Raw genomic sequence first — 22,536 nt, 5'->3', positions numbered from 1 at the left:
TTGGGTATTTTGCACGTGCTATTGTCTGAAAATAACTCGAGCGATAACTTATACTTTCTGTTTGTATGTCGTATCATCTCCACCTGTCGAGATGCCATTGTTATCTGACGTATGACATATGAACACGTCAGTATCAGCACACGTGGTGCAACATATCACAAGTCATCATGACAGTTGTTTACTATATTGTTGTTTAGAAATGATTTTGACGTATATATGAGAATGTGTCGTGATATATATTATTAAGATGATATCTTAATTCAAATACAAATTCCCAGTGAGGTGGTCCCCACTCCACAGCAACCGATATATGCGCTTGTCGTACAAGGCGACTTAAATGCATATGGTGCCATACTCGGTGACTCAGTTGAGTGCGTGTCAACGTTTGTTTGTTTTTTAACGTCGCACTCACAATATTCAAGCTATATATAGACGGTGGTCTGTAAATAATCGAGTCTGGACCGGACAATCCAGTGAGTTACATCATGAACATCGATCTACGTGATTGGGATACGATGACATGCATGAACCAAGTCAGCGAGTCTGACCACCCGATCCCGTTAGTCGCTTAGTACATGTACAAGCATCGTCGCCTTTTAAAGCAATCATGGGTTGCTGAAAACCTATTCTAACCCAGCAGATCTTCACGGGTGGCGCGTCAGCGTATCCGGGTTTCGTGGATCGATGTTCGTGACATTAGTCACTGGATTGTCTGATCCAGACTTGATTATTTACAGACCACCGTCTGGAATATTGCTGAGTGCGGAGTCAAGCATAAAAGGAACTAACAGCATGATTTCTATATACCCAATCCGATTTGTAAAAAGTTTCACTTTGCAAAGTATGGAGTACCCTGTCTGTGCAAAATAAATTTCCTAGCTCATCTGCCCTCTGTGTTCATCACTTGATCAAACGTCATAATCCACACCGAAACGACGCTACTCTTGTAATAAGCAGTTGATCCAAACTATCGTGTCAGTAGTTTCATTCATAGAAGCGTACATAAAATAAGCAAAATGTTGAATATCGGTTCATGCAATGCTTGCCACTCTGAATCCGAAGTTTTGATTATAGTTATAAAAGAGTCTGCCCATTTTGTACTATAAAGTACCCTTTAATATATATGGAGAGTAATATTTTATAGTAAAAGATGCAGCATTTATGTATTTAATTAGTTCTATCAGAATTTCGGGGGAGTTGTGTTTAACGCCACCTTTAGCATCTTCGCGACCATATTTATAGATAATGCACGGTGTAAGTAAAATGTCAGGGCTTATGTGTTCTCTGTGGCTTACATTTACTGGAGGCTGAGTTTTATTTTCTTATGATTTGTCCAGGTCATACAAGTCTCTGAGAACAGTACCTCCCTGTATAGTATATCGCACAATGTCCTTTACAGTCGTTCGTAAATCTTATGTCTTCACAAAGAAGTCTATAATTGAAAGGTTACAGTTATTTGTCCATAGCGCCCTAAATGTGAGGCAACAATACCTTATCTCAACTATATATTTGAACAATAAATTATTAAAAAAATACCACATGCTTTCCTCTATGAGTGAGTGAGGGTGGTTTCACGCCGCTTTTAGCAATATTCCAGCAATATGACGGCGGGGGACACCAGAAATGAGCTTCACACATTGTACCCATGTAGGGAATCGAACCCGGGTCTTCGGCGTGACGAGCGAAAGCTTTAACCACAAGGATACCACACCGCCCCTTCCTCTATAAAAGCAATTAGTATATAAAGTTTTTTCATATCCCAAACACCTACCAATCTGATCTCTCATTACATGGTTTTACTGAACATTTAAGTTTAAGTGAGAACCTCGGTGTATATTACAGATCGTTTATTTGTTTGTATGTCCAAGTTACCCGTGGTAGAAGGACGATATGCCGGTGTAACAAAAGTCAACACGTATCCAACCCAGGCTCGCCGTAAAAGGCGACTATGCTTGTCGTAAGAGGCTACTAACGGGATCGGGTGGTCAGGCTCGCTGACCTGGTTGATGCATGTCATCGTATCCCAATTGCGTGGATCGATGCTCATGAAGTCAATCACTGGGTTCCCTGGTCCAGACTCGATTATTTACAGACCGCCGTCATATAGCTGGAATATTGCTGAGAGCGGCGTTGAACAACAAATAAACAAACAAACAAAAGCTGATGTGTCCTATGTGACATTTGCTAAAGGGTGAGTTTCATTCTTATGATTTGTATAGTTTATAAGTCTTAGAACAGTATATCCCTGTAAACTATATCGAACAATATTTTTACATTCCTTAGTAATCTTATGTCTTCTCAAAAGAAGTGTATAATTGAAAAGTTCCAATTATTTGTACACGAAGCCATAAAATGTGAGACAACAACCTCTCGAAACTGGATATTTGAAAACTTGATGTAATAAAATACAACATGCTTTCCTCTGTGAAAACAATCAGTATATACATGAATATCATTAATATCCTGTACGTGTGCCGACCTGATCTCTATGTGCTGTTACATAATATTATTCTTGTAATGGGTCTCTGGCCTATAAACCGTGACCCTTCAGTACAGAAATAAAGAATTGAATACAGTATATATTACAAAAGTGTCGTGAAGAGAACACCAAGGTTCCACTAACGATCAAAGGTCAACAGACACAATATCGAATGGTATATTTCAAAAGCTAAGTAAAGGCAACACAAACAGGTTTAATTCTTGATTAAAGTTTCTTTTAAATGCTTTGGATTAATAAAATATATAGAACAAACAAATAGAAACTATCATTATTTGGGCTATATATATATATGTATGTGTGTGTGTGTGTGTGTGTGTGTGTGTGTGTATGTGTGTGTGTGTGTGTGTGTGTGTGTGTGTGTGTGTGTGTGTGTGTGTGTGTGTGTATTAATATTAATTTGACTTTTCAGTGTGGCCCTTTTGACTTTTTGGTGTAGCCGTTTTGACTAGGGTGTGCGGCCCTTTTGACTTTTTGGTGTAGCCGTTTTGACTAGGGTGTGCGGCCCTTTTGACTTTTTGGTGTAGCCGTTTTGACTTGGGTGTGCGGCCCTTTTGACTTTTTGGTGTAGGCGTTTTGACTAGGGTGTGCGGCCCTTTTGACTTTTTGGTGTAGCCGTTTTGACTAGGGTGTGCGGCCCTTTTGACTTTTTGGTGTAGCCGTTTTGACTAGGGTGTGCGGCCCTTTTGACTTTTTGGTGTAGCCGTTTTGACTTGGGTGTGCGGCCCTTTTGACTTTTTGGTGTAGCCGTTTTGACTAGGGTGTGCGGCCCTTTTGACTTTTTGGTGTAGCCGTTTTGACTAGGGTGTGCGGCCCTTTTGACTTTTTGGTGTAGGCGTTTTGACTAGGGTGTGCGGCCCTTTTGACTTTTTGGTGTAGCCGTTTTGACTAGGGTGTGCGGCCCTTTTGACTTTTTGGTGTAGCCGTTTTGACTAGGGTGTGCGGCCCTTTTGACTTTTTGGTGTAGCCGTTTTGACTAGGGTGTGCGGCCCTTTTGACTTTTTGGTGTAGCCGTTTTGACTAGGGTGTGCGGCCCTTTTGACTTTTTGGTGTAGCCGTTTTGACTAGGGTGTGCGGCCCTTTTGACTTTTTGGTGTAGCCGTTTTGACTAGGGTGTGCGGCCCTTTTGACTTTTTGGTGTAGCCGTTTTGACTAGGGTGTGCGGCCCTTTTGACTTTTTGGTGTAGCCGTTTTGACTAGGGTGTGCGGCCCTTTTGACTTTTTGGTGTAGCCGTTTTGACTAGGGTGTGCGGCCCTTTTGACTTTTTGGTGTAGCCCTTTTGACTAGGGTGTGCGGCCCTTTTGACTTTTTGGTGTAGGCGTTTTGACTAGGGTGTGCGGCCCTTTTGTCTTTTTGGTGTAGCCGTTTTGACTAGGGTGTGCGGCCCTTTTGACCTGTTCCCTTTTGTAAGTACCCTGAACCCATTCGCCCCCATAGCTTAGTTTTGAGCCCGATACGGATGGCACGACGCTAATACTACATGTCAGTACTGGCTTCCAGGTGCAAGGAGTAACTATATGCTCCAAAACGTTGTGTTCCTCATAAAAAAGAAGAAGTTGACATCCATAAATTCTCTTCCTTATGTATATTACCTCTAAATGCCATTCACAGACTTGATTCATAATATACACTTGGAAAATAGATTTGACCCCAAAATTCAAACTCTACCTAAAACGTTCCTTGACTGAAGAAGATGAAGATGGAGTCCAGAGTGACCACTGTAACAGCAAGGGAAATAACCTGCCGGGCAAAAGAAAGTTAACACTTGAAAATTGGATTTGACCAGAAAGATGCAAACGATATGAAAAGTTTACTAGGCCGAAAACAGTCGCCGAAACACTGCAAACTTAAGGTCCAAAACACAACTACGATACCCGCATCAAATAAATTACTATCTAAATTACATATCAATGTCATGTTTGTTTTAGTTTTAGCCACCAACAAACATGGGTGTATTCTTTTCCCCGGCAGTTTACACTAGGTGCTGCGTCTGTCCTCCTCACGTGGTAACCCGTGAAGATCCGGGTAAGAATAGGTCTTCAGCAACCCATGCTTGTTGTAACAGGCGGCTATGCTTGTCATAAGAGGCGACTGACGGGATCGGGTGGTCAGGCTCGCTGACTTGGTTGATGCATGTCATCGATCCCAATTGTGTGGATCAATGCTCATGATATTAATCACTGGATTGTCTGGTCCAGACTTGATTATTTACAGACCGCCGTCATATAGCTGGAATATTGCAGAGTGCGGCGTAAAACAACAAACCAAACCAAAACAAAACCAAATCCTTACGTGGTATATTAATGGCAGAAATAGACCCTTTCATACTCGAGCGAGCCCAGAGGCGTTGACAAGAAGCAGCTTGACTGGGAGAGGAGAGGACGGAGAAAGTGTGATTCTGTTCACCAGATTAGCGGCATGGCGTAATGGCAGAGGTGTGAAACCCCCCCCCCCCCCCCCCCCCCCCCCCCCCCCCCCAGTTGGCCACGCGGCAAATGGGCATGGATTGATATTTACTCCTCAAAGTTGTTGTTGAAAAGAGTAATTTCCGAGTTTGCTTTGCGTGTTTTGCCGAAGATTTTACAGGACGTTCCGAAAGTATTTCGCAATCTGTCATTTAATTAAGTTTATACCACACCCCAAAGTAATGTTGTACGTATTTACGCCAAATGTTCAACAGGGTAGGCAATGCTCGATACTTAGACTTCTAAAAGAGTACGACCTATTTCAACAGACCTGAAACCCGTCTGTGATAGTGCGCCGGCAGCAGTGAATGGTTGGTTGCGATCCCAGTGCGAGTGTGTGGCGGAGTTATGATGCACTGGTGCTGACAGACCAAGGATCTTAATCATGGCCAAAGTGGGATTTGAACCAACGCCCCTCCCCAAGTCTTACGGACGGAGCTTTGTATTTCGAATTACGGTGACTTGGGTAGATTAAAGATTTTCAACACATAACCAATTCAGTGTTGACGAACGCCAATCCAAACACTGATCTGGTCCCTATATAAATATATACTCCGAACACACAGTGCTGTTAGTGACATGCTCGCTCATGCTATCAACCATTGGTTTTTCTCGCCCTAGCTGTATTTTCTAAAGGACATCACAATGCGGTTATTATATTACCGAATATGGCGTAAACTAACACTTACACTAACAAAGGACTCGCACATACTAGTATTTATACCCCTAAAGGTCCGGGTTTTAGAATTGGTCTTCTGCAACCTGTGCTTATCGTAAGAGGCGACTGACGGGATCGGGTGGTCAGGCTCAGTGACTTGGTTGATGCATGTCATCATATCCCAATAGCGTGGATCGATGCTCATGATATCAATCAACTGATTGTCTGGTCCAGACTCGATTATTTACAGACCGCCATCATAAAACTGTAATATTGCTGAGAGCGGCGTTAAACAACAAACAAACAAAAAATACATTTGACTATCCAAATACGTCTCCAAACACACAGGACAATCAGTTTGAAGGGTGGTAACCCATTTTGCTCTTTGTCCGTGTATATTTATGATAACAACGTGCTGCTGTCGTTGGTTCTAGCTGTGATCGTTCGGGATAACAAGTTTTCGGTGTAACGAGATCTCAACTAGCGAGGTTCACACAGTAATCACCCGGCGGGCATTACCGGAAGAAGAAGAAAATATTTTATTAAGGCGTCGCATGATATACATACATAAGGACAAACAAATAAAAGCACATAATGTGCTAAAAACACAAATGTTACAAAAGAATACATTTAGAATACACGGTTAGAATAGAACCACAGCAGCCGGTATACTTGTCGTACGCGGGGATAAAATAAACCGATTGGTCAGTCTCGATATCTTGGCTGACAGCGTGGCATCGTGACCCGACGTCGACGTTGCTCATTATATCAATCACTGGTTTGTCTGGTCCAGATTTACAGGTTGTCATTTAGCTGTAATTATGCTGAGTGCAGCGTTAAAGAAACTAACCAAAGGGTAATAAGCCTCATAGACGTAGAAACCTGCCCAATCACCCCGCGCAGTGATGTAACAGCACGAGTGATATTGATCTCATTCAGGACGCAACCACAGGTAGTAATGCTCGCTCTTCTCACCTGAGCGTCAGCCGCAGGGCTACTGAGTCGTGGGTACAGGTGCTTCTCATTATGCTCTCCAGCGTCCAGTGGCTAACTACATCGACGTGGACATTTGTCCCGTGAGCACGGCGGTAACGTTAACACGATAGTTACAGTGTGTGTATACACATTTCCATGATTCAACGTCGTACAAAGATTAGGTACCGAAGTCGTATACAACGGTGCTGTTGTGTGGCGTCAACGACTTCCACCTGTGGTCATCACTTCAACTGTTAGGGTAGCCTGGATGGCGGATGAGTGTGGACAGTGGTCAGTTTGATCATTCGTGGCGGTCTTTGTGTCGTCATAGTGGACTTTATTCGGAGTTTATGAATTTGGGATTTAATTAAGAAGATGGAATGGGACTTAAAATGAATGGTAAGTAGGCATTTTTAAACCACCCACACCTGCTCCACGAAACAGCCATGTTCATGGATCTATCTGGTGAAACTTGTTCTTCATGTTATTGTTTTAGTGAAGGTTAACCAAGTTTGTGTCCAGCTATTCGAGAGACGTAAATTGGGTAATGCTCCACGACATGGTGTGTTCTAGGTCTCGACGTTGTAAGTGTCTTAATCTGACAAACGTTTCTGTTATTAGGATACTAGTATTAGTTAACTGCCCGATACCTCTATATTATAACATGTAAGTAAACAGATAAACAAAGGGTATAAGAATGAAATATATCGGAGTCCTGTTCCATTTCAACTTCTTTACTCTACAATCGAATACTACCACTGTCTATAATATGTTTTGCTGCATTTAAAGACAATATAATTAAAGATGAAAAATATTCCCGGTTAAAAAAGCAGATAGATGTATTTATTGCTGCTAAAATAATATTAGCTATTTCACGCATCTTTAATCTTTTCGAATAAATATATAATGTATCATTTTATTTATTTATCGTTTATTATTTGTAATATTGTCTTTCTTTAATAAGACGTTATTGTATTTTAGTTTGTTTACAGAATATCCATCAGACGCACCCCCCCCTTTTTATTTCGAAAAAAATCTTTATTTCTGTATAAATTACCACCAAAGACAATAAATAGATCTTAATTGTGCACCCCCCCCCCCCCCCCCCCTTTTAAAAAAAGCTGTATCCGCCCATGCCGGGGGTAGTATTTCACATGTAGCAGACATAGCAGACTTATCATTTGAATAGAGTGTCTTCCTATGTTTGCATTACAGTAAACTACGTTTATAACGAACACGCTTATAACGAACTGACGGATATAACGAACTTACTTTTTTGTCCCGACTCTTTGCTGTAGTTATGTTGTATATATGCAAATAACGAACTACGGCTACAACGAACTAAAATTAGTGGTCCCTTTGAGTTCGTTATAACCCTAGTTTACTGTATCACTAAATCATTAATTACTACATTTTTCACAGGAAATTTGTGGCTTGTAAAACCTTGGTATGAGTGACTATCTGCATCCCCAGGGGTACATCGCCAGAAGCATCCATGGGCAAAAGGTGTTTCTTCAATCAATTCTGAAATAATGACACAAATACAAGGCAAACGCTTATTAAAACAAATTATTTAAGTAGATATCTCACATCAGTAAAATGCGACCTCGTTATATCATAGAGAATCTAAGCGTTTGAAATGAGCGTTTCAATGTCGTCTGTCTAAATATATATTAGTTAAGGAAAACGTTCCATTATGATTCATATTCATTTAAACATATTGTCATCAAATAATAACACTATTTTATCTGGTCACAGTTTTCTGTGACACCTGTCAAGTTTTTAAGGATATTTGATATAGAAATGAAAACACACGAATCGCCTTCTTTCAATATGACCTATTCAATAAACGAACGCGTGTTTTCGTTCCACTAAACGGGGCGATGACAAGGCAGTTTTCTTGGAGAGGTATTCGATAAAATTATATCCATAGTGTCGACTGTGTATCAAGGACTATTGATAAGTACCACAATTGACCATAAGATACTGGGTGATTAAGAGACAGTAAGAATCAATCGGTAGATTATCAGTTGCACCGATCGCCATCCCACCGGAGGACGCGTACACGTGGTTGGTGATAATGGCGCTTGGCGTTTTTGAGATGCTGCCTGTCCTATGTTGCACGAGAGTCTCGCCCACCTTGTTACTGGCGTCACCTGTCACGTGATTGACGGATAATCTTTCTTGGAAGAGTGCACATGACTGAACCATTTGTAAATAGCAAGTGTAAACACAAAGACATATTGATCATTCTAATGCCAGGTGACTGGAGAGTAACAAGATAAGTGTGTGCTTCTAGAGACACGATTTCCCTACAAATTTACATTTGAAACATTTTTACATTTCTTATGAAACTGATTCTAGTTTCAATTGATGAAATCCATCAATGCATGTTACCGTAAAGATAAGGGTTAGTAGTATTCGGGAGATAAGATATTTTAGATAAGTCCAATATGTGTGTGTGCGTGTGTGTGTGTGTGTGTGTGTGTGTGTGACAATAGGTCACAAATAGGCAGAATTTGAAGAAAACAATATCAGTTCTTATCCTATTGTCATGCATGTGTGTGTGTGTGTGTGTGTGTGTGTGTGTGTGAGAGTTGAATTTGCATTTTCACTGAGTGAAAGTAGTTCCACATAAAGTTGTATTTCACTCCAGTGTTATTTTAACTCATGTTATTTCACATGAATAAAATATAGATTTCATATTTGGGAGTAAATCAATATTAAATAATTAAATCAGCTACATAATCAGTTTGTGTAATTAAATATAGATCGCCTCGAGGTTCGGGTACCCAGTCGGAACAAGATGGTGGTTCGCAAAACAGATTGCGCCATCTGCGCAAAACAAGAAGAGAAACACAATTTATTCCATACCATTCATATACTTTTCACCGCTCGTTTGCCTATTTAGCGTTGACGTTGTATATTGGTAAACGCTACGTCAAAAGTACATTTTAATCTATTCCTTCACAACCACGTGATAACCGGAAAGGCACGTGCTTCTGTGAAAATATTGTTCTCTTTACAAAACTCTGACAGGATCATACTTGAAAATTATGTATCGATATTACAGGAGACCCGATCACACCTATAATACTACAATAGGTTTCTGAATACCTGCGATCCTGATTTGAAATTAATATATTAGAAGTGTAATGCCCCGCTGTTTCCCTTTGTCGGGGAGTACGACGTAGCAGACATTGGTAGCGGCAACGCTTAACTCATGCATTTGAATCCATCACATGCCAATGTATATATGTGACGGAATCATTGATGGGTATTCAGTGTGTCCTGTGTTTATTTGTGGGCGTATACTTAGAATATGTACACGCACTAATGTGACACTGTGACTCGGTATACAAGTATAGTCCACTGGACAGGGATGAATCCAGTGAAGATCCATGCTAGAATTGGTCTTCAGCAACCAATGCTTGTCGTAAGAGGCGACTGTGCTTGTCGTAAGAGGTGACTAACGGGATCGGGTGGTCAGGCTCGCTGACTTGGTTGATGAAACGTCCTCGTATCCCAGTTGTGTAGATCGATGCTTACTGGATTATCTGGTCCAGACTTGATGGTTTCAGCAACATCATATAGCTGAAATATTGCTGTGTCTGGCGTTAAACAAGAAACACAAGCTTTAGAATTTTTTTTGGTATAATGAGGTATCTGACCTACTCTGGTGAGTTTGTTCGGCGTTAAACGATAGACAAACAAAAGACACGGATGAACTTTTAAAGAGGGGGCTAAACTCTACATTTTCAACTGAGACAGTGTCCCTGTGTCGTCATGGCATTCACTGGCTCTCGTGTAATGCACATACAACTGCAGGTTATCAGGCAATCAACGAGGTGTTTGAGTGACCTGCGCCCAGATTGTCAGCTAGCCCTGGCCTAGTTCATCTGCAGCGACAAAAACATTTCAATGATCACAAGACCATATGTTTGTGTTCAAATGATTTATATGCGATGGAGGATGTTTTGGGAAACCAGCATGTATGACATTTAATATGACATAATAAACAAAAGCTAAATTTTGTTTATTTTTATTATCATTAGATATTTCGACTAAAAGTAGAGCCCTTTGTACGATTCCGACAATATGTTTGTGTTCAAACGATTTATGTGTGATGGAGGATGTTTGGGGAAACATATACGACATTTAATATGACATGATAAATCTAAGCTACAAAAAACAGTTTTATTATCTTAAGAAATCTCTACTAAAGGCAGAGTCCTTTGAACGATCCCGACGATATCATAAGCATGTGTTTATGAATCATCATAAAATAGTGATAATACCAAGTTTTCGCGAAAAGGTAAGCCCCACCTGTGGCACTCGTCACAAACACAGGCAGAGGCAAATCAATTGTTCACCTGAAAATACCCACGGAACCATATGGAACAAGTTAAAATATGGATTTGCAACACCATTTCATAAATAAAAAACTTCCACATGAGACAGTTATCGATCTATGATAACAGTATGTACAAAACACAACTTCGCCTGTTAGAAAACAGTTATCTATTTTAGGCCTTCGACTTCCAAGAGATTGTCACGTTTAGGTAGCTAGTCGGCGCTGATAAAAGCTTGTCTCACTGCTGGTCACGATATATTGATATACAGTTTAATCAATAATATCTTTTTGCAATCGGATGTTTTTTTGTTGTTTCAGATACAGTATGGAGGAAACAGTTTCAGGTGCAAAGATCCCTATGGAGTCTGAATATTCTGTTACGCTAATGGATGTTATCAATAGACACACCTAATGTGATCAACAGTGTGTCCGGCGACATCAAGCATGTGACAGAGACATTGAAATATACATGTGTTCATTTCATAAGGAATATGCGTATTCAAAGGAAATAATTGAAGGTTTGGTGGTCATTAAACATTGTGATCCTGATATCTCATTCCGAAGGGTTCACTAGTTTGTACTTTAAATTAGCGCCATTTAAACTCGTGTGAACAAAAGAAACAAGATTTTCAAGATTAACACCTCCAGATGAATCAGATGGTCAGTCAACAGCTTCCTCAACATGACGAATGGTGATGTTTGTGACAACGGAAAAGTCTCGGACATAGTCGTCGACGTTCCGGTCAAGGTCATGCACATGATGAATGCCCGCGTGGGGCCGATGAAGGAACCGGAAGTCATACAAAATGACCAGATTGGCCGCTTATTCACTCACTTCCGGGACAAAGTGGACGAGAGGCTATATCGTATTTATTACAAACGACAAAAACTGGATATGATTGATTCGTTTGTGGTTTTCTCAGCTATCTTTGACGTTTATATTCTCGTCATGGCCATTTTGAAATATTCGGAAAACGAAATAACCAAGATAGCGATTGTTGCGTTGCTTTTATTTGTGAATATATTACTTTTTGTTTTATGCCACATACAGAGGATATCAGTGGCAATGCGATCAAATGTGGCATATGTGATATGGACGTTATTAACAATACAAATATTTTTCGACTTGTCTTGGAACTCAAACTCCGGTCTACCGAGCGAGGGAGTCACGTGGCTTGTGGTTCTCGTGTACCTGACCTATGTAATGCTTCCGGTCAAGCTCGTGCTGTGTATATTGCTCGCATCTCTAGTCAGTATAGGTCACGTGTGTGCTGTCATTATCATCTGGACCCAGAAAAGTAACAACGTCACTCTTCTAGGAAATCAGGTTCGTTACATTTTAATGTTTTCTTACTTTGTGTTGTTGGTAAGAAAAGATGAAGCTAAAATCACAAAAAATGTTTTACCTGTTGTTTTTTTATTCCACCCCAAGGATTGGAGGATCATTTCTCATACCGTATTTGGCGTAATAAGCACTCAGGGCGTTCTCAAAATTAGAAATAGGGGGCGCTTATTAGAATATGATTTTGGAAAAAAAACGGAATTGAAAATTCGTAAATTCCGTGGTTTGTTGAACACTGTAAACGATCGTCCTCTGTATTTAAATATACAATGTATATGTCTCTTACATTTGTAATACCGCAACTACACATTAACAATGAGTAAAAATCATAGTCGATGCCCATTGTTCCAAAGGGGAAGGGGCGGTCGGATAGCCTAGTGGTTAAAGCGTTCGCTCGTCACGCCGAAGACCCGGTTTCGATTCCCGACATGGGTACAATGTGTGAAGCCCATTTCTGGTGTCCCCCGCCGTGATATTGCTGGAATATTGCTAAAAGCGGCGTAAAACTATACTCACTCACTCACTCACTCCAAAGGGGAAGTACCGGTAATCAGAAGGTTGAAAATGTCAGCAAATATCGCCCTGGGGGCTTAATAGAGCAGGGCGCTTATTACGTCGAATACGGTAATACTATATGGTAATTTACTTTATCAACATCAAGGGATTACGAAGCAGAAACAAAGAATCAAATATAAAATTACTTTTTTACAGCGGCCTTTATTTTGACAGTTAAATGAAAACTAGGATTCCTAGTCTGTTGCTATTCAGCTATGCTCAGACATTATGATCATTCCAAGTGTGTAATTGAGACAGTCTGTTCAGTGGATTTAGAATATACATTTATTATTGTATTGCTTGTTTGTTGTTTAACGCCGCACACAGAAATATTCCAGCTATATGATGGCGGTCTGTAAATAATCGAGTCTGGGCCAGACAATCCTGTGACTGACGTCATGCATATCGATCTACGCCATTGGGATACGATGGCATGCATTAACCAAATCAGCGAACCTGCCCATCCGACTCCGTTAGTCGCCTCTTTCGACAAGCACGTGTTGCTGAAGATCAATTCTAACCCGGATCGTCCCGGGTCTATTTTCGCATTGATCTAGATGATAAAACTGTTACTTAATATGATAAGTTTTATTCCACACTGAAAGGCCACAGGTCCATAGTACAATTCTTTTTTTTTCGGGAGAGGTGGCAGATATGCTTAACAGTTCATATTCTAATTAACATGGCATGATAATTTTTAAGTTCAGGTCTCACGAGTTCATACAGATTAAATAGATCGTAACATCGTCAATGAAAATATCGTATTCAAAACGTCGAGAGCGGCGCGTAAATAAGGTTTATTTGCACTTTTAAATACAGCGGAGGCTCCATATATGGTCTTGTTGGAGGACGTTACCTCCAAAATTACACACTTGATCGCCCCTCCGTTCTCACTCCAGCAGCCTTTCCACAAACAATTAGCCATGACCATTTGTACACTGTACTTTCCTTCGTATGAGTGGGATTAAAGGATTAAAATATATTCTTCCTTCTTTCAACAACGAAAAAGTGACAAAGGTCATTTATATAACAAACTGAGGTCAATATTCGGTGAGACAACGATGCCCGGAACGTGCTATTTCTTCAATTGTTCGCGTTACAGTACTTATCTCATAAGTTTTGTTGTAAGTTTATTCTTTGTTTAAAATATTGGCTGATCTGTAGATAACGTTATGAAGCATACTACTTACTTCGTTCCTTGTTGCGTTATCGTGAGCTCAAATCGATCATAACTTTCCAATATGTCCCACTCTGTCAGTGACGCTAGTTTACGCGTTGTCATGGTGATGTCTGAGGAAGAGGTACAAGTGAACCCCTCCATGTTTGAACCTGTGACCGACAATAGTGAGGAAAATAATCAGGATGATACCCATGTTCGCCGTATGGATTATAAGCGTTTGCAAAACACAGATTGTTTGTTTAGTATTTTTTCTCCAAATCACAATATCCCATTGCAGTCATGAAATAGCACGCCAAAGATGAGTGAGTGAGTGAATTTGGTTTAACGCCGCTTTTAACAGTATTCCAGTTACTAGTATATCACGGCGTGTCAGCTTAATGTGGGAGGAAAGCCCGAAGTGATGCAGGTCTCAGACGTTTACTACTTCGGTGAACCCACGAGCATGGGTATGGTGCTGACAAACCTAGAAACATAATCGGGGCGAACCGGGATTCGACCCCAATCATAGGTTTCTGGCGTGCCCAAGGGACGCAACTCTGCACAGCGAATCGCGGCGCCTTAGACGACTGGGCCACCCGTGCCCCCACGCCAAAGATGAAGCGACATGTCATAGACTATGTGAATCCGTGTCACTTGCTCACGTGTTATATTACACTATACACATGGCGGAGTGTTTTATGATACCTGGACTGACTGCTGGCATACATTATGCAATAATCTACTGCAGTTGCATGTTGTTGTGAGATGAGTGACTGTAGGTGAGAAAAATACCGTTCCGGTTAATTAGTACTTATTGTCTATCCGGTATTTAATATTCAACACAGGTCTCCCCACAACTAATGAAACGCACCACGTCTATCGTGTGCCTGGCTGGTGGTGATACCCAATCAGCTTGCAGGCCCCGCCGGCCGTGCTAATTAAGCCACGCCTCCTCGTTAGCGCTTTTAAGATTCGTTTGTGTACAGACCTCAAAACATGTACTTTTAATTAAGCGCACTAGCGCTACATTTACGTTTTCACACATTATTTTGGCCATCGTATTGCACAGCTCACTAGCTACAGTCTGATGTAAGAAAAAACTATTACCGATTTTTATGATACTTGCACTTGTAGAATTATCAGTTGTTGACATGATCGATTATATATTTTTATTGAGTTGGATGTACATAAAAAGTCTATATATTTACTTTTTAAGTAGTTTTAATTTGGACAAACTAACAGAAAATGAAACTCATCTTCATTCACATTTCAATCACATTAGATGCAGCTCTCATATACTTATGACTGAAAAATAGCTAGAGAATTGAGAATGAGCGAGCAATGTGATTTAAATTATCCGATCTAAACGTGTTGGCACTGCCATTTGATTCTCTCTTTAAACCCAGGACTAGACTCGTTTCAGTTTGCAGCCCCAGCAAGATGACCTTTCTGCTAACTGAAGGCCTTACAATATGACCGATCTAGCAAAACATGGCTACCTTAATTACAAAGAGCCAATACCTTGATATAAAACAAGATACAGCGTCCGGAGACCAAACATGATGAGTGTGAGCGTCCGGAAACGTCTTTGAAAATCAAGGGTAGTAGATGTTCATTTTGTTAGTACAAATACATCGAACCCATTTGCATTAATAGCTTTGCTTTGTGTCTGGTTTGAAATACTCGACGCTGAAAATAGCTGTACAAAATAAGCGAGGAAAAGCTTTTTGAAATATCAGTCACTGACCCGCCAGTCAGGATGGCGGGGATACTGATGAAACAGAAGGAGATGAATGATGAACTCAACGCCAAAAAGTACGAGAATCCGTACTTTACTGAGAAAGAGTTCTCCCAAATTTAACATTTGTTGCATTTGACCACTTTCTAAATGGCACTGTGTGTTCAATGATGAATCCTCGTATTTCAATAATACAAAGGTTGTATTGTTTGGGGTTCACGTGTGAGGGATGTGACAGTAAGGACAGCACAATGATCAGCAACGTCTTTGAAAGAGTGACGTCGTACAATCAATACTCAGTGATCAACAGAAGGCTACATTAGGGAGCATCCATTTGATGTCTGACGGGTTGGCGGGAAGATATTTTAAATGACTAATTTGTTCAGAAATAGGCCCAAAATATAAAATTTGTTGGCATTAGTGAAAACATTGATTATAGTCTGTTTAAAAATAGTCAAAAGTCACTTTTTTGTGTGTTTTAATAGTGAAAATAAATTGATTGTTTAAAGGTTCTCAGTAAATAAATAGTTTGGTGGATTACAGCTGGGAAAATCATAGATTGTTCTCACACACACGCACCCCATCCTCCCCATACACACGAAATGGATACCCCTTAGCAGGGAAGTAAGGAAGGCAACGATGTCACTATCTGCTTGTATGCCGTAAAAGGCGACTATGCTTGTCGCAAGAGGCGACTAGCGGGATCGGGTGGTCAGGCTCGCTGACTTCGTTGATGCATGTCATCGCATCCCAATTGCGTAGATCGATGCTGATGCTGTGAATCACTAGATTGTCTGGTCCAGACTCGATTAGTTATAGACCTCTGTCATATAGTTGGAATATTGCTGCGTAAACAACAACAACAACAACAAATATGTTTGTATGTCAGGGTGTCGTGTGTAATGTTGACAGGTTGGAGCCAATATCCTGCTTGTCGTCTGCTCGCACGTGCTGGGTGTCATCTCCTACATTTTCTCGGACAAACAACAAAGAAGGTCATTTGTCGAGACCAAGTCCTCACTGAGTGTCAAGGTCACCATCGAGAAGGAATCAAAAGAACAGGTAAACAAACATAAAACCAAGTCTAGAAATTACTGTGACTGTTGTGAAAGTGAAACTCCGAAAACTAACCCTTCCCCCTATTGGACCCCAAATCCAACTTGTTGCGTTGAAAACGAAAAATAAAAAGACAAAATTTCAAATTCTTGAATAACAAAAGGCGCCATTTCAGAAATACAGATTATGGGGGAATGTGTGCTTCACGTTTCGTACATGTAACCCTTAATATTGTCAAAATCCGGAAACGATTTCGGGGCATCGTTATTCACTCACTTTCGGGACAAAGTAGATGACAACAACGTTCTGCAGTCTGCCAATCTCGCCCCCTTCCCTAACCGAAAAGATGAGTCCGCTGTGAATGTAAGGAATGTAGTAAACAGGCTTCCGCTAAACACAATCGCGGAAGCCCATTTCTGCGCCTTTATTGTTCATCTGTGTTTAATTTTCTTTTTTTTTTCGTTACATTTATTCATACGTAGTTGTTTATCCTAAATATATTCAAAAGATACTTGTACACAACAAGCTTTAGAAAATATAGTTCCAACATTGATGACTGTAAACAAACGCACAGGGAACCTGCTCTAGAGTATTCATTGCGAGCACTCAACTTTAATTTATGCAAACATTTGTCACGTAAGGCCTAATATAATGTAGTGATCTATCGCCATGATCTATTCCAGTTTATTTGCGGTTTTTTTCGTCTGACAAGCGTTCAATCCAGGATGTATGCATCACGTGACAATCATGTGCTAGCGAAGTCGACGGGTCACCTCAGAGGTCCATTTTCAGCGGAAATGGCTGATCGTGATCAGAAAGCATCGTTGTGGTGGACCCCGAGTCCATTTGTGACCTACTCGTGTTATTCCGGGACAAGCACATCTTCCCAAAGACAAGAGCGTCCACCAGCCTTTTTTATCAAAGTCTTGTTTTGATACAGGCCAGTGGAAACGCTTGCGAATAGCGATTCGTGCCCCTCTCGTGGCCATTTTTGCGACTGGGTTCCATCTAAGCGCAAACGGACATAGCTGAAAGAATTGTCAACTCGTTGCGTAATGATTCACTTTTATTTGCCCCATATATCATATATATGATATTGAAAACACATCGAGACTTACGGTATTATACAGTATGATTGAACACATTAACTGTATCGTTGGTATATTTTTAGATGCAAGACATACATGTAAAATCAAAATATATTCCTGCGGAATTCTTTGACCGAAGTACTTGAAGTCATACACGCATTCTGATTGGTTTGTCGTGTTTTCGTACATAACATTCGTCGATATTCTTACAGAAACGGGTGAGTGGTGACGAATGCCTCGAGTCCCGCGAACCAAAAGGGGTTTGGCAGCCTCATAATTGGCGTTCACCTAGGCTAATTGTGTCCGACGTAATTACCCAAGAATTGGACTAGACAACGTGGCCGTCTTACTCATTTAATGTGCGCAAATACAAAAGATAAAACAAGACTCCGTAGTTTCGGTTGGGATTGTTCAACTGACCCGACCCTTGCAACCCGAGGGTTTTACTGTAAATCAAACAAAACCAAGGAGAGTTTTATTTCTAGTTTAGATATCTTCAAGTAAGAATAAAATATCTCAGATTACATCCAAAAAATATGTCAATGTCGAACGAAAACAAATATTGTGTGCTTTCGCAAACATCTGTCGTTACTGCTTTTCGACCGCCTCCGTGGTCTAGTGGTAGAGCGTCCTCCCGGAGAGCGGAAGGTCCGGGGTTCGATCCCCGGCCGCGTCATACCAAAAGACGTTTAAAGATGGTACATGTTGCTACCCTGTCTGGCGCTCGGCATTAAGGGGCTAAAACAAGGACTGGTCGGCTCGGAGTCAGTATACTGTGTCTGAGTGGGGTATTCATCTTAAACTGCGGCATGGTATCTCAGTGAGCTAGCACTATATAAATCGGCATCAGTCCGGACTAGTACAAGCAGCCACACACACATACAAACACGTGCATGCACGTCGCTTATATAAGTGCAATAATCTTCGACGCGACGTTAAACCCCATTTCACCTCACCTCACCGTAACTGCTTTTCATTGATCCATTTATATAATTTTCGTCTCTGCTTTGCCTTTTGCGCCAAATGGACTCTGTTCCGGTGGATAATCTACACAATCTCATTAACATCAGATCTAAGTTCTCGCTGCCGCTAAACAAAGATCTGAAGACATCCCATTTTCCAGACACCTGATCCCTGCTGATTCTGTATTGTGTTAGTATTGAATGAAATCTCCCCCTGAATACTACCCAGTGGAAATCCTTTAGTAATTTCCAGGGGAAGTACAGGCGCACCTGATGCTTGTGTTGTTTGTGTACATGCAGCACGTCACGTCCAAGAGGCGCGGGCGGTTAATCACTCATGCTGTTATATTGGTTGTCATGCGAATAGTATATTCAATAATGTACTCCAGTTAACACTAATGAAGCATCGAATTAATTAGAAGTGTATTGAGACATACAAATATCTTAATGTTTATTTATATGCATGTGGAAAATTACAGAGTAAACGCTACAGTACACTACATAGTTATTTCGGGGGGACGAGTGGACCAGTTGTCTGAGACGCCTCAATTTGCTGTGCAGAGTTGCGTTCCTTGGGTACACCAGAAACTTCAGTTCGCCCGGATTATGATTCTAGGTTTGTCAGCACCATACCCGTGCTCGTTGGATTCGCCAAAGTGGTAAACGTCTGAAACTTATAACTGGAATACTATTCAAAGCGGCCTTCAACCCAACTCGAGGCACGGGTGGTCCAGTCGTCTAAGGCGTCGCGATTCGCTGTGCAGAGTTGCGTCCCTTGGGCACGCCAGAAACCTATGATTGTGGGATCGAATCCCGGTTCGCCCCGATTATGTTTCTAGGTTTGTCGGTACCATACCCGTGCTCGTGGGTTTCACCGAAGTGATAAACGTCTGAGACCTGTATCCCTTCGGGCTTTCCTCCCACATTAAGCTGGCACGCCGAGATATAACTGGAATACTGTTAAAAGCGACGTTAAACCCAACTCACTCACTCAACCCAACTCACTCCCCCACATAGCTATTTCAACTTCTTCCATCCATCTACCCATCTCTATAGGGTCGTTGCAACCCTGACTTTACTTGTTGCTAATTTCTTTGAGTCCTTTACGGTTTTTTTCAATATTGATGCGTTTAGCAATTATCACACACTGGTTGTTATATATTAGATCATTTTTCAGGAACGCCTTTTACTGTCAGTTTTACCAAAGCACGTTGCTGACGAGATGTTGCGAGACTGGGGCGAGGGTGGAGACGGTCAGTTCAGAAAAATATTCCTGACGAGATATGAAAATGTAAGGTAAGTGTGAACATGAACAAAGTAGCGGGGGGGGGGGGGGGCTTGTGAGAACACTACTTGCAACTTTACGTCAGGGGGCATTGTCCTTTGTTGTGTTCACACCCAGTGCTTCAAAACCTACACAAAACATACACAAAACATTAGCAAAATATACACAAACCATTAGCAAAACCTACATAAAACATAACAAAACATACACAAAACATTAGCAAAATATACACAAACCATTAGCCAAACATACACAAAATATAAACAAAACATACACAAAACATACACAAAACATAAACAAAAAATAAACAAATATAACAAAACATACACAAAACATAAGCACAACATACACAAACCATTAGCAAAGCACACAAAAAACACACAGAACACATTATCGTGAGCGATTTTGGTAAAACCTGACGACAGATTATTCTTTTCCAATAAACATTTGTGTGGAACAGGATTCCAGCTACTCCACCCTCTGGTGTCGACATGATTTGACGACCTACAATCGAGCATGCTTTCTCCGAAGACGTCGAAGAGCGTCAGCATGATGGTTGTGATTTATAAGAATTAAACAAGGATGCTTCAACTGATATACCCACCTGAGCTGGAAGAGAGGGAGGCCAGGGACACCGCCTCATCTGTTTCGTATTTAGATCTAGGCTTAAACATTCAGACTGACAAAAAATATCAAGACGACTGTAGGACAAGAGACATGAGTTCAACTTCCCAATAGTCAACTCTCACGCCTTTGGTGTCTACATTTTACAACTTTTCGGGTACAATAAAGCATGCTCTTTCTACAAAGATTTCAAAGAGCATTACACACCTCCTGCTCAGACGTTGTTTGATCAGGGTTACAACATTCAAGGCCAGGGTAAAGCTTTCAGAAAGTTTTATGTTAAACATTTGACGCATCAGTGACAAATCGATTGTCCCATATAAGTCCCTGTTTTGACTTTACCATGTGTTTGCATGTATTTGCCTTTGCATGTGTTTGTGACGGGGCCTCCTGTGGGGCAGGATACGCTCACTATTTCATAACACATGCTTATGTTATAGTCGGAATCTATATTGTTCTTTACTTTCAGTAGAGATGCTTTGATTACTGAAATGCTTTTGTCGCTATTATTTATTATGTCATATTGAATACCATACATGCTGGTTTTCCAAAACACCCTCCATCGCATTTAGAACGATTCGCATGTTAATCGTTTAAACATAGATTTGACCACAAATATATACAGTAAACTAGGGTTATAACGAACTCAAAGGGACTACTAATTTTAGTTCGTTATAACCGTAATTCGTTATAAGCATATATACAGCATAACTACAGCATATAGTCGGGACTAAAGAGTTAGTTCGTTATATCCGTTAGTTCGTTATAAGCGTGTTCGTTATAACCGTAGTTTACTGTAGTTTTTATGGAAATGTGTTTGTCGCTGGAGGGGGGCTTGGCCAGAGCAAAGCGACAGTCTAGGTTCAGGTCGTTCAAACACCTCGTTTGTCCCTTGAACAAACTCATAGATTTAACCAGAGGGGACAGATAGAATATGGGAAGCAAATTATCGTTAATATTCAGACATGTTATAAGAATAGAACATGGTCCATGTGTAATTCATATGCAGCTGATGTTTGTTTGTTTGTTTGTTGTTTAACGCCTCATTCAGCAATATCCCAGCTATACGGCGGCGATTTGTAAATAATCCAGTCTGAACCACTCAATCCAGGGATTGACATCATGCGTATACGCAATTGGGATACGATGACATGCATCAATCAAGTCAGCGAAACTGAGCACCCGATCCCGTTATTCGCCTCTTACAACAAGCATGGGTTGTTGAAGATCAATTCTACCCCAGATCTTCACGAGTTAGCTCACAGTGTACACTGCCAGAGAGTGATCGTGCAATTTGAATTCCTACGGATGTTTTGCCCGGGGTAATTAGGTAATTACAAATAATTAGATAATTTCATCTATATACAAAATCCATCCCCACCCCCACCCCCACCCCCACCCCCACCCCAGAATAGCAACTGGTCAGTCCCTAAGGAAATGTGAGCGATCGTTTAAAAGTCCCCATTCCACGACCACACTAATCTCGCTAAAGATCAATCATTTATTCAGCGTGTATTACACGATCCAGGGCCGCGTTCCACAAAGTGATTTAGCGTCAGGACAATGCTGGTAAGTCAATGCTAGAGTATTGGAGAGTATGGTTCTGTCCATCGATAGAGTAAATACATTAGTGTATTATTAAACCAATGATCACACGGGCGACGTGATTGGTATTAAACAAACATATTCTTCTACTCATGCAGGTGTGGTGTTTATACAAAACAACAAAGGTGGTTGGAGTTAGGGCATTTTTATGATGGATTTTTCTTGTTTATAG

General features: G+C 40.9%; 1 protein-coding gene across 1 annotated transcript in view; it reads left to right on the top strand.

Annotated features, from left to right (window-relative positions):
• The first annotated feature begins 6,568 nt into the window (after positions 1-6,568).
• The window catches only part of LOC124147700 (adenylate cyclase type 3-like), a 69,802-nt gene continuing 53,834 nt past the window's right edge, over positions 6,569-22,536 (top strand). The window contains exons 1-4 of the mRNA XM_046518443.2: positions 6,569-6,995; positions 11,269-12,277; positions 16,657-16,806; positions 20,028-20,146. Of these exons, the coding sequence (XP_046374399.2) occupies positions 11,633-12,277; positions 16,657-16,806; positions 20,028-20,146 (914 nt within the window). The 5' untranslated portion in view covers positions 6,569-6,995; positions 11,269-11,632. The remainder of the gene's footprint in view (positions 6,996-11,268; positions 12,278-16,656; positions 16,807-20,027; positions 20,147-22,536) is intronic.

This window comes from Haliotis rufescens, unplaced genomic scaffold (assembly GCF_023055435.1).
Source record: "Haliotis rufescens isolate VD_foot unplaced genomic scaffold, xgHalRufe1.0.p SCAF_1, whole genome shotgun sequence".
Lineage (NCBI taxonomy): Eukaryota > Metazoa > Mollusca > Gastropoda > Lepetellida > Haliotidae > Haliotis > Haliotis rufescens.
Note: the sequence above shows the minus strand (reverse complement) of the source record. Positions and strands in the feature narration are given on the sequence as shown.